General features: G+C 49.5%; 2 protein-coding genes across 26 annotated transcripts in view; one reads left to right on the top strand and one right to left on the bottom strand.

Moving 5' to 3' along the window:
* The window catches only part of POLR2I (RNA polymerase II subunit I), a 21,763-nt gene extending 15,169 nt beyond the window's left edge, over positions 1-6,594 (top strand). For 3 of the 13 annotated variants that reach the window (XM_059872521.1, XM_059872523.1, XM_059872512.1), the window contains exons 4-6: positions 1,362-1,436; positions 2,569-2,620; positions 4,241-4,452. In XM_059872521.1, coding sequence (XP_059728504.1) covers positions 1,362-1,436; positions 2,569-2,620; positions 4,241-4,303 — 190 coding nt within the window. In that variant the 3' untranslated portion in view covers positions 4,304-4,452. Of the gene's footprint in view, positions 1-1,361; positions 1,437-2,568; positions 2,621-4,240; positions 4,453-4,496; positions 4,668-4,755; positions 4,939-5,023; positions 5,082-6,388; positions 6,505-6,581 lie in introns of those variants that run through there. The other 10 variants (XM_059872519.1, XM_059872518.1, XR_009490106.1 and 7 more) reach the window with 10 other exon arrangements.
* Positions 6,595-7,070: 476 nt separating this feature from the next.
* On the bottom strand, positions 7,071-9,942 carry LIAT1 (ligand of ATE1). 13 transcript variants are annotated; one of them, XM_059872501.1, is made up of 3 exons: positions 9,504-9,942; positions 9,249-9,462; positions 7,071-9,127 (listed from the first exon to the last, which is right to left on the bottom strand). In XM_059872501.1, exons 1-3 carry the CDS (start codon positions 9,918-9,920, stop codon positions 8,796-8,798), a joined length of 963 nt encoding a protein of 320 aa, XP_059728484.1. In that variant the 5' UTR covers positions 9,921-9,942; the 3' UTR covers positions 7,071-8,795. The 13 variants fall into 13 exon arrangements, with proteins under 13 accessions (XP_059728484.1, XP_059728485.1, XP_059728486.1 ...); XM_059872502.1 differs by having other exon boundaries at positions 9,229-9,482; positions 9,544-9,936; XM_059872503.1 differs by having other exon boundaries at positions 9,229-9,603; positions 9,645-9,931.
* Positions 9,943-10,198: the final 256 nt, after the last annotated feature.

The following is a 10,198-nucleotide window of genomic DNA, read 5'->3' as shown; positions in this document are numbered from 1 at the left end:
GGGGATTTTTTGGGAAGTTTGGGTGGATTTTTAGGGAATTCTGGGTGGATTTTTGGGGAATTTTTCGGGAATTTTGGGTGGAATTTTGGTGAATTTTAGGTGGATTTTTAGGGAATTTTGGGGGATTTTTTTTTTTTTTTAGGGAATTCTGGGTGGATTTTGGGGCAATTTTTAGGGAATTTTGGGTGGAATTTTAGGTGGATTTTTAGGGAATTTTGGGGGATTTTTCGGGAATTTTTAGGGAATTTTGGAGGAATTTTTTGGGAATTTTGGGTGGAATTTTGATGAATTTTAGGTGGATTTTTAGGGAACTTTGGGGAATTTTTTGGAATTTTTAGGGAATTTTGAGGAATTTTTTTTTGAATTTTTAGGGAATTCTGGCTGGAATTTTGGGGAATTTTTCGGGAATTTTGGGTGGAATTTTGATGAATTTTAGGTGGATTTTTAGGGAATTTTGGGGGAATTTTTTTGGAATTTTGGCGAGAATTTTTTTGGAATTTTTAGGGAATTTTGGGGGAATTTTTTGGGAATTTTGGGTGGAATTTTGATGAATTTTGGGTGGATTTTTAGGGAATTTTGGGGGATTTTTTGGGAATTTTTAGGGAATTTTGGGGGAATTTTTTGGGAATTTTGGGTGGAATTTTGATGAATTTTAGGTGGATTTTTAGGGAATTTTGGGGGATTTTTTTGGAATTTTTAGGGAATTTTGGGGGAATTTTTTTGGAATTTTTGGGGAATTTTGGGGGATTTTTAGGGAATTTTTAGGGAATTTTGGGGGATTTTTAGGGAATTTTTAGGGAATTCTGGGTGGATTTTTGAGGAAATCTCAGGGGATTTTTTGGGAATTTTGGGTGGATTTTTAGGGAATTCTGGGTGGATTTGGGGGGAATTTTTCAGGAATTTTGGGTGGAATATTGGTGAATTTTAGGCGGGTTTTTAGGGAATTTTGGGGGAATTTTTTTGGAATTTTTTTGGAATTTTGGGTGGATTTTACTGGAATTCTGGGTGGACTTTTGAGGAAATCTCAGGGGATTTTTGGGGAATTTTGGGTGGATTTTCCCAGAATTCTGGGTGGATTTTTGGGGAATTCTGGGGGATTTTTTTTTGAATTTTTAGGGAATTTTGGGTGGATTTTCCTGGAATTCTGGGTGGATTTTGGGGGAATTTTTCGGGAATTTTTCGGGAAGTTTTGGAGATTTTCTTAGGGAATCCTGGGTGGATTTTTGGGGGATTTTTCGGGAACTTTGGGGGAATTTGGGCCGACGCCTTGGGGGAGTCCATGGTGGGAGGAGGTTTTGGGAATTCTGGTGGATCTGGGGAGGTTTGGGGTGATTCTGTGGGGTTTTGGCTGTCTGTGGCAGCGAGCTGACCCAGATCATCGCGGACGTGTCGCAGGACCCGACCCTGCCCCGCACTGAGGATCACCCCTGCCAGAAGTGAGGGCTGGGGACACCTGGGGACACCTGGGGGACACCTTGGGGACACCTTGGGGACACCTTGGGGACGTCAGAGCCACCTGGGGGACACCTGGGGGACACCTGGGGGACATGAGAGCCCCCTTGGGGACACCTTGGGGACACCTTGGGGACGTCAGAGACACCTCGGGGACACCTTGGAGACATTTGGGGACACCTGGGGGCACCTGGGGGACACCTGGGGACACCTGGGGGACACCTTGGGGACACCTGTGGGACATGAGAGCCCCCTTGGGGACGTCAGAGCCACCTTGGGGACACCTTGGAGACATTTGGGGACACCTGGGGGACATCAGAGCCACCTTGGGGACGTCAGAGCCACCTGGGGGACACCTTGGAGACATTTGGGGACACCTTGGGGACGTCAGAGACACCTTGGGGACACCTTGGGGACATTTGGGGACACCTGGGTGACCCAGATCATCGCGGACGTGTCGCAGGACCCGACCCTGCCCCGCACGGAGGATCACCCCTGCCAGAAGTGAGGGCTGGGCACACCTGGGGACACCTGGGGGACACCTGGGGGACACCTGGGGGACACCTTGGGGACACCTTGGGGACGTCAGAGCCACCTTGGGGACACCTGGGGGCACCTGGGGGACATCAGAGACACCCTGGGGACGTCAGAGACACCTCGGGGACACCTTGGAGACATTTGGGGACACCTTGGGGACACCTTGGGGACATTTGGGGACACCTGAGGGACACCTTGGGGACACCTGGGGGACATGAGAGCCCCCTTGGGGACATCAGAGCCACCTTGGGGACACCTTGGAGACATTTGGGGACACCTGGGGAACATCTTGGGGACACCTGGGGACACCTTGGGGACACCTTGGGGACACCTGGGGACACCTGGGGGACACCTGGGGGACACGAGAGCCCCCTTGGGGACCCCTTGGTGACGTCAGAGCCACCTTGGGGACACCTTGGAGACATTTGGGGACACCTGGGGGACATTTGGGGACACCTTGGGGACGTCAGAGCCACCTGGGGGACACCTTGGGGACACCTGGGAGACATCTTGGGGACATCAGGGAGCCTTGGGGACACCTGGGGACACCTTGGGGCCGTGTGTTGGTGTCCCCTGCAGGTGTGGCCACAAGGAGGCCGTGTTCTTCCAGTCCCACAGCGCCCGCGCCGAGGTGAGACCCAAAAACCCCAAAATCCTCCCCAAAAAAACCCCAAAAACCCAAAAATTCTCCCCAAAAGAACCCCAAAACCCTCCCCAAAAAACCCCAAAATTCTCCCCAAAAAAATCCCAAAATCCTCCCCAAAAACCCCAAAATCTCCTGGGACCCCTCCCCAAAAACCCCAAAATCCTCCCCAAAAACCCCAAAATCCTCCCCAAAAACCCCAAAATCCTCCCCAAAAACCCCAAAATCCTCCCCAAAAAACCCCAAAATCCTCCCCAAAACCCCCAAAATCCTCCCCCAAAACCCCAAAATCCTCCCCAAAAACCCCAAAATCCTCCCTAAAAAACCCCAAAATCCTCCCCAAAAACCCCAAAATCCTCCCCAAAAACCCCAAAATCCTCCCCAAAAACCCCAAAATCCTCCCCAAAAACCCCCAAAATCCTCCCCAAAAACCTCAAAATCCTCCCCAAAAAACCCCAAAATCCTCCCCAAAAACCCCAAAATCCTCCCCAAAAACCCCAAAATCCTCCCAGGGGTCCCAGGAGGTTTTTAGGGAGGGGTCCCAGGGGATTTTGGGGTTTTTGGGAGGGGTCTTCAGAGATTTTGGGGTTTTTGGGGAGGGGTCCCAGGGGATTTTGGGGTTTTTTTTGGGGAGGGGTCCCAGGAGATTTTGGGGTTTTTTGGGGAAATCCCAGGTGAAATTTGGGGTTTTTTTGGGGGAGGGATCTTTGGAGATTTGGGGTTTTTTGGGGTGGATTTTGGGGAGGGGTCCCAGGAGATTTGGGGTTTTTGGGGGGGGATTTTGGGGAAGATCCTGCGGGGATTTAGGGGGTGGAAGGTCCTCGGGAATTTGGGGGGATTTGGGGGGGATTTGGGGGGATTTGGGGGGGATTTGGGGGGGATTTGGGGGGATTTGGGGAATTTGGGGGGGATTTGGGGGGGATTTGGGGGGATTTGGGGAATTTGGGGGGATTGGGGGAATTTGGGGGGATTTGGGGGAATTTTGGGGGAATTTGGGGGGATTTGGGGGAATTTGGGAGAATTTGGGGGGAATTTGGGGGGATTTGGGGGAATTTGGGGGGATTTGGGGGAATTTGAGGGGATTTGGGGGGGAATTTGGGGGGATTTGGGGAGGATTGGGGGAATTTGGGGGAATTTGGGGGAATTTGGGGGGAATTTGGGGGAATTTTGGGGGGATTTGGGGGGGATTTGGGGGGAATTTGGGGGGATTTGGGGGAATTTGGGGGGAATTTGGGGGGATTTGGGAAATTTGGGGGGAATTTGGGGGGGAATTGGGGGGAATTTGGGGGAATTTGGGGGGATTTGGGGGGACTTTGGGGGGGAATTGGGGGGAATTTGGGGGGATTTGGGGGAATTTGGGGGGATTTGGGGGAATTTGGGGGGATTTGGGGGGATTTGGGGGGGATTTGGGGGGGAATTGGGGGGAATTTGGGGGGGATTTGGGGGAATTTGGGGGAATTTGGGGGGAATTTGGGGGGATTTGGGGGGATTTGGGGGAATTTGGGGGGAATTTGGGGGATTTGGGGGCATTTTGGGGGGGATTTGGGGGAATTTGGGGAATTTTGGGGGGATTTCCCCGGAATGCCCCAACGTTGGCCCCACCCCCAGGACGCCATGAGGCTTTACTACGTGTGCACGGCGCCGCACTGCGGCCACCGCTGGACTGAGTGACCCCGGGGGGACCCCAAAAGTGACCTTGGACCCCCAAAGTGACTCCCAAAGTGACCCTGGACCCCAAAGTGACCCCAAAAGTGACCTTGGACCCCAAAAGTGACCCTGCACCCCACAAATGACCATTAAAGTGACCTTGGACCCCGAAAGTGACTCCAGGACTGAGTGACCCCAGGAGTGACCCCAGGACCCCAAAAGTGACCCCAAAAGTGACCCCAGGAGTGACCCTGCACCCCCAGAGTGACCCCAAAAGTGACCCCAAAAGTGACCCTGCACCCCCGGGGGGACCCCAAAAGTGACCCTGCACCCCAAAAGTGACCCTGGACCCCACAAATGACCATTAAAGTGACCTTGGACCCCAAAAGTGACCCTGCACCCCCAGAGTGACCCCAGAGTGACCCTGCACCCCCAGAGTGACCCCAAAAGTGACCCTGCACCCCCGGGGGGACCCCAAAAGTGACCCGGGACCCCAAAAGTGACCCTGCACCCCAAAGTGACCCCAAAAGTGACCTTGGACCCCCAGAGTGACCCCAAAAGTGATCCTGGACCCCAAAGTGACCTCAGGAGTGACCCTGCACCCCCAAAGTGACCCGGGACCCCACAAATGACCATTCAAGTGACCTTGGACCCCAAAAGTGACTCCAGGACTGAGTGACCCCAAACTGATCCTGGACCCCCAAAGTGACCCCAAAAGTGACCCTGCACCCCCAGAGTGACCCCAAGAGTGACCCTGCACCCCCGGGGGGACCCTAAAGGTGACCTTGGACCCCGAAAGTGACCCCAGCACCCCAAAAGTGACTCAGGATCCCATGAGTGACCCCAGGAGTGACCTTGGACCCCAAAAGTGGCCCCAGGAGTGACCCTGGACCCCAGAGTGACCCCAGCACCCCAAAAGTGACCCCAGAGTGACCCCAGCACCCCAAAAGTGACCCCAGGGTGACTCCAGCACCCCAAAAGTGACCCCAGAGTGACCCTGAACCCCAAAAGTGACCCCAGAGTGACCCTGGACCCCAAAAGTGACCCCAGAGTGACCCCAGCACCCCAAAAGTGACCCCAGAGTGACCCTGGACCCCAAAAGTGACCCCAGAGTGACCCCAGCACCCCAAAAGTGACCCCAGAGTGACCCTGGACCCCAAAAGTGACCCCAGAGTGACCCTGGACCCCAAAAGTGACCCCAGCACCCCAAAAGTGACCCCAGAGTGCCCCTGGACCCCAAAAGTGACCCCAGCACCCCAAAAGTGACCCCAGAGTGACCCTGGACCCCAAAAGTGACCCCAGCACCCCAAAAGTGACCCCAGAGTGACCCTGGACCCCAAAAGTGACCCCAGAGTGCCCCTGGACCCCAAAAGTGACCCCAAAAGTGACTCCAGTGACCCCAGAGTGACCCCAGCACCCCAAAAGTGACCCCAGAGTGACCTTGGACCCCAAAAGTGACCCCAGGATCCAATGAGTGACCCCAGAAGTGACCCCAGAGTGACCCCAGCACCCCAAAAGTGACCCCAAAGTGCCCCTGGACCCCAAAAGTGACCCCAGGGTGCCCCTGGACCCCAAAAGTGACCCCAGAGTGACCTTGGACCCCAAAAATGACCCCAGAGTGACCCTGGACCCCAAAAGTGACCCCAGAGTGACCCCAGCACCCCAAAAGTGACCCCAGAGTGACCCTGGACCCCAAAAGTGACCCCAGAGTGACCCCAGCACCCCAAAAGTGACCCCAAAGTGCCCCTGGACCCCAAAAGTGACCCCAGAGTGCCCCTGGACCCCAAAAGTGACCCCAGGGTGACCCTGGACCCCAAAAGTGACCCCAGGGTGACCCTGGACCCCAAAAGTGACCCCAGAGTGACCTTGGACCCCAAAAGTGACCCCAAAGTGACCCTGGACCCCAAAAGTGAGCCCAGAGTGACCCCAGCACCCCAAAAGTGACCCCAGGGTGACCCCAGCACCCCAAAAGTGACCCCAAAAGTGACCCTGGACCCCCAGAGTGACCCCAAAAGTGATCCTGGACCCCCAAGGTGACCCTGGACCCCACAAATGACCCCAAAGTGACCTTGGACCCCAAAAGTGACCCCAGAAGTGACCCTGCACCCCCAAAGTGACCCTGCACCCCTAAAGTGACCCCAAAAGTGACCCTGGACCCCAAAAGTGACCCTGCACCCCAAAAGTGACCCCAGAGTGACCCCAGCACCCCAAAAGTGACCCCAGGGTGACCCCAGCACCCCAAAAGTGACCCCAGAGTGACCCCAGCACCCCAAAAGTGACCCGGGGTCCAATGAGTGACCCCAAAAGTGACCCCAGAGTGCCCCTGGACCCCAAAAGTGACCCCAGAGTGACCCCAGTGACCCCAAAAGTGACCCCAGAGTGACCTTGGACCCCAAAAGTGACCCCAGGGTGACCCCAGCACCCCAAAAGTGACCCCAGAGTGACCTTGGACCCCAAAAGTGACCCCAGAGTGACCCTGGACCCCAAAAGTGACCCCAGGATCCAATGAGTGACCCCAGAAGTGACCCCAGAGTGACCCGTGACCCCAAAAGTGACCCCAGAGTGACCCCAGTGACCCCAGGGTGACCCCAGGTGTGACCCCAGAGTGACCCTGGACCCCAAAAGTGACCCCAGCACCCCAAAAGTCACCCCAGAGTGACCCCAGCACCCCAAAAGTCACGAAAAATCCCCAAATTTTCATTAAAAACCCCAAAAGATCAGGAAAAAAACCCCAAAAATTGAATTTTTTCCCCTTTTCCCCCCCAAAATCCAACCTCCAACTCCGGAAATGTTTTGGGAATTTTTATTCCTGGCCACCAAAATTTTCCGGGAATGGGGAAAAGGGAGGGGGGAGGGGATTAAATAAGACAAAAAAAGGGAAAAAAAAAAAAAATCCCAGATTTTTTTGGGATTTTGGGGGAATTTTTAGGGAAATTTGGGGAATTTTCCCCTCATCCCAAAATTGGGGGAAAAAAAAATTTGGGATTTGGGGTAAAACCGGTGCCATTTATACAAATATAGTGATTTTTAAAGGGATTTTTGGGGGGATTTTGGGGGATTTTGGGAAGGATGGGGGAGGGGTTTCCAACCCTGAGCCGCTCCAGGAAATAATTTAGGGAATTTTTAGGGATTTTAGGGATTTTTAGGATTTTTTTGGGGGACTTTTTAGGATTTTTAAGGAATTTTTTGGAATTTTTTTTTTATTTTTGGAGGAATTTTAAAGGATTTTTTAAGGAATTTTTTGTGATTTTTTAAAAAATTTTTAGGAATTTTAAAGGAATTTTTTGGGAATTTTTTTGGGAATTTTTTGGAGATTTTTTAGGGAGTTTTTGGAGAATTTTTAGGAAATTTTAAAAGGAATTTTTAGGAACTTTTTTGGATTTTTAAAGGAATGTTTTGAGAATTTTTAAGGAATTTTTTAGGGATTTTTTGAAAAATTTTGGGGAATTTTTAGGAAGTTTTTGGGAAAATTTAAAGGAATTTTTTGGGAATTTTTAGGAAATTTTTGGGGAACTTTTAAAGAATTTTTTGGGATTTTTTTGGGAAATTTTAGGGAATTTATGGGGAATTTTTAGGAAATTTTAAAGGAATTTTTTTGCAATTTTTGGGGAATTTTTAGGTAATTTTAAAAGAAATTTTTTGGAATTTTTTGTAAATTTTAAATGATTTTTTTTTGAATTTTTGGGGAATTTGGGAGGGAATTTTAAAGGAATTTTGGGGAATTTTTTAGGAATTCTGGGGGGAATTTTAATGGAATTTTAAAATATTTTTTTGGGAATTTTTGGGAATTTTAAAGGAATTTTTTTGGAATTTTTGGGGAATTTTTAGGAAATTTTAAAGGAATTTTTTTTTGAATTTTTGGGGAATTTGGGAGGAAATTTTAAAGGAATTTTGGGGAATTTTTTAGGAATTCTGGGGGGAATTTTAATGGAATTTTAAAATTTTTTTTTTGGAATTTTGGGGAATTTTAAAGGAATTTTTTTGGAATTTTTGGGGAATTTTTAGGAAATTTAAAAGGAATTTTTTAGGGATTTGTGGGGAATTTTGGAGGGAATTTTAAAGGAATTTTGGGGAATTTTTTAGGAATTTCAGGGGGAATTTTAATGGAATTTTAAAATATTTTTTGGGGGAATTTTTGGGAATTTTAAAGGAATTTTTTGGGCATTTTTGGGGAATTTTTAGGAAATTTTAAAGGATTTTTTTAGGGATTTTTGGGGAATTTTGGAGGGAATTTTAAAGGAATTTTGGGGAATTTTTTAGGAATTTTGGGGGGAATTTTAATGGAATTTAAAAGGGTTTTTTGGGGAATTTTTGGGAATTTTAAAGGAATTTTTGGGGAATTTTAAAGGAATTTTTTTGGGATTTTTTGGGAATTTTTAGGAAAATTTTTGGGGAATTTTTTGTAATTTTTTGGGGAATTTTTCAGGGATCAAAGTGCCTGGATTGCCTGGAAGCTCCTTAATTATTATTCTTATTATTATTAATTATTCCTCATTAATTAATTCATTATTATTCATTAACGATGGGCGCCCTCCCCTAAGGAGGGGGGAGGGGCCCTTATTGCCTTTGCAGGGGTGGGGGAGGGGCTTGGGACCCTCTGGAAGCTTCTGGAACCCCCTGGAAGGTTCTGGAACCCCCTGGAAAGTTCTGGAATTCCTGGATCCCTGTGGAAGCACCTGGAAAGTTCTGGAAGTCCAGAGAAAGTTCTGGAATCCCACGAAAAGTTTGGGATCTCTGGAAAGTTCTGGAAGTTTCCATAGAAAGTCCTGGAGAATTCAGTGGAAAGTTCTGGAAGTTCTGGAATCCCAAGGAAGGTTCTGGAATTCCATGGAAAGTTCTGGAATCCCACGAAAAGTTTGGGATCTCTGGAAAGTTCTGGAAGTTTCCATAGAAAGTCCTGGAGAATTCTGTGGAAGGTTCTGGAAGTTCTGGATCCCAGTGGAAGCACCTGGAAAGTTCTGGAATCCCAAGGAAGGTTCTGGAAGTTCTGGAATCCCAAGGAAGGTTCTGGATCCCTGTAGAAAGTTCTGGAATCCCGTGGAAAGTTCTGGAAGTTCTGGACACCCATGGAAGATTCTGGACTTCCATGGAAAGGTCTCGAAAGTTCTGGAACTCCATGGAAGGTTCTGGAACTCCATGGAAGGTTCTGGATCCCCAGGAAGGGCCTTGGATCCTTCTGGAAGGTTCTGGAATTCCATGGAAAGTTCTTGGTCCCTTCTGGAAGGTTCTGGAATTCCATGGAAAGTTCTGGAACTCCATGGAAGGTTCTGGAACTCCATGGAAGGTTCTGGATCCCCAGGAAGGGCCTTGGATCCTTCTGGAAGGTTCTGGAATTCCATGGAAAGTTCTTGGTCCCTTCTGGAAGGTTCTGGAATTCCATGGAAAGTTCTGGAACTCCATGGAAGGTTCTGGAACTCCATGGAAGGTTCTGGATCCCCAGGAAGGGCCTTGGATCCTTCTGGAAAGTTCTGGAATTCCATGGAATGTTCTGGAATTCCACGGAAAGTTCTGGAACTCCATGGAAGGTTCTGGAACTCCATGGAAGGTTCTGGATCCCCGGGGATGGCCTTGGATCCTTCTGGAAGGTTCTGGAATTCCATGGAAAGTTCTTGGATCCTTCTGGAAGGTTCTGGAATTCCATGGAAAGTTCTTGGATCCTTCTGGAAGGTTCTGGAACTCCATGAAAGGTTCTGGATCCCTCAGGAAGGGCCTTTGATCCTTCTGGAAGGTTCTGGAATTCCATGGAAAGTTCTGGAACTCCATGGAAAGTTCTGGAACTCCATGGAAAGTCCTGGAACTCCATGGAAGGTTCTGGATCCCCAGGAAGGGCCTTGGATCCTTCTGAGAGGTTCTGGAATCCCATGGAAAGTTCTTGGTCCCTTATGGAAGGTTCTGGAATTCCATGGAAGGTTCTGGAAC

The sequence above is a fragment of the Haemorhous mexicanus genome, chromosome 36 (assembly GCF_027477595.1).
Source record: "Haemorhous mexicanus isolate bHaeMex1 chromosome 36, bHaeMex1.pri, whole genome shotgun sequence".
Lineage (NCBI taxonomy): Eukaryota > Metazoa > Chordata > Aves > Passeriformes > Fringillidae > Haemorhous > Haemorhous mexicanus.
Note: the sequence above shows the minus strand (reverse complement) of the source record. Positions and strands in the feature narration are given on the sequence as shown.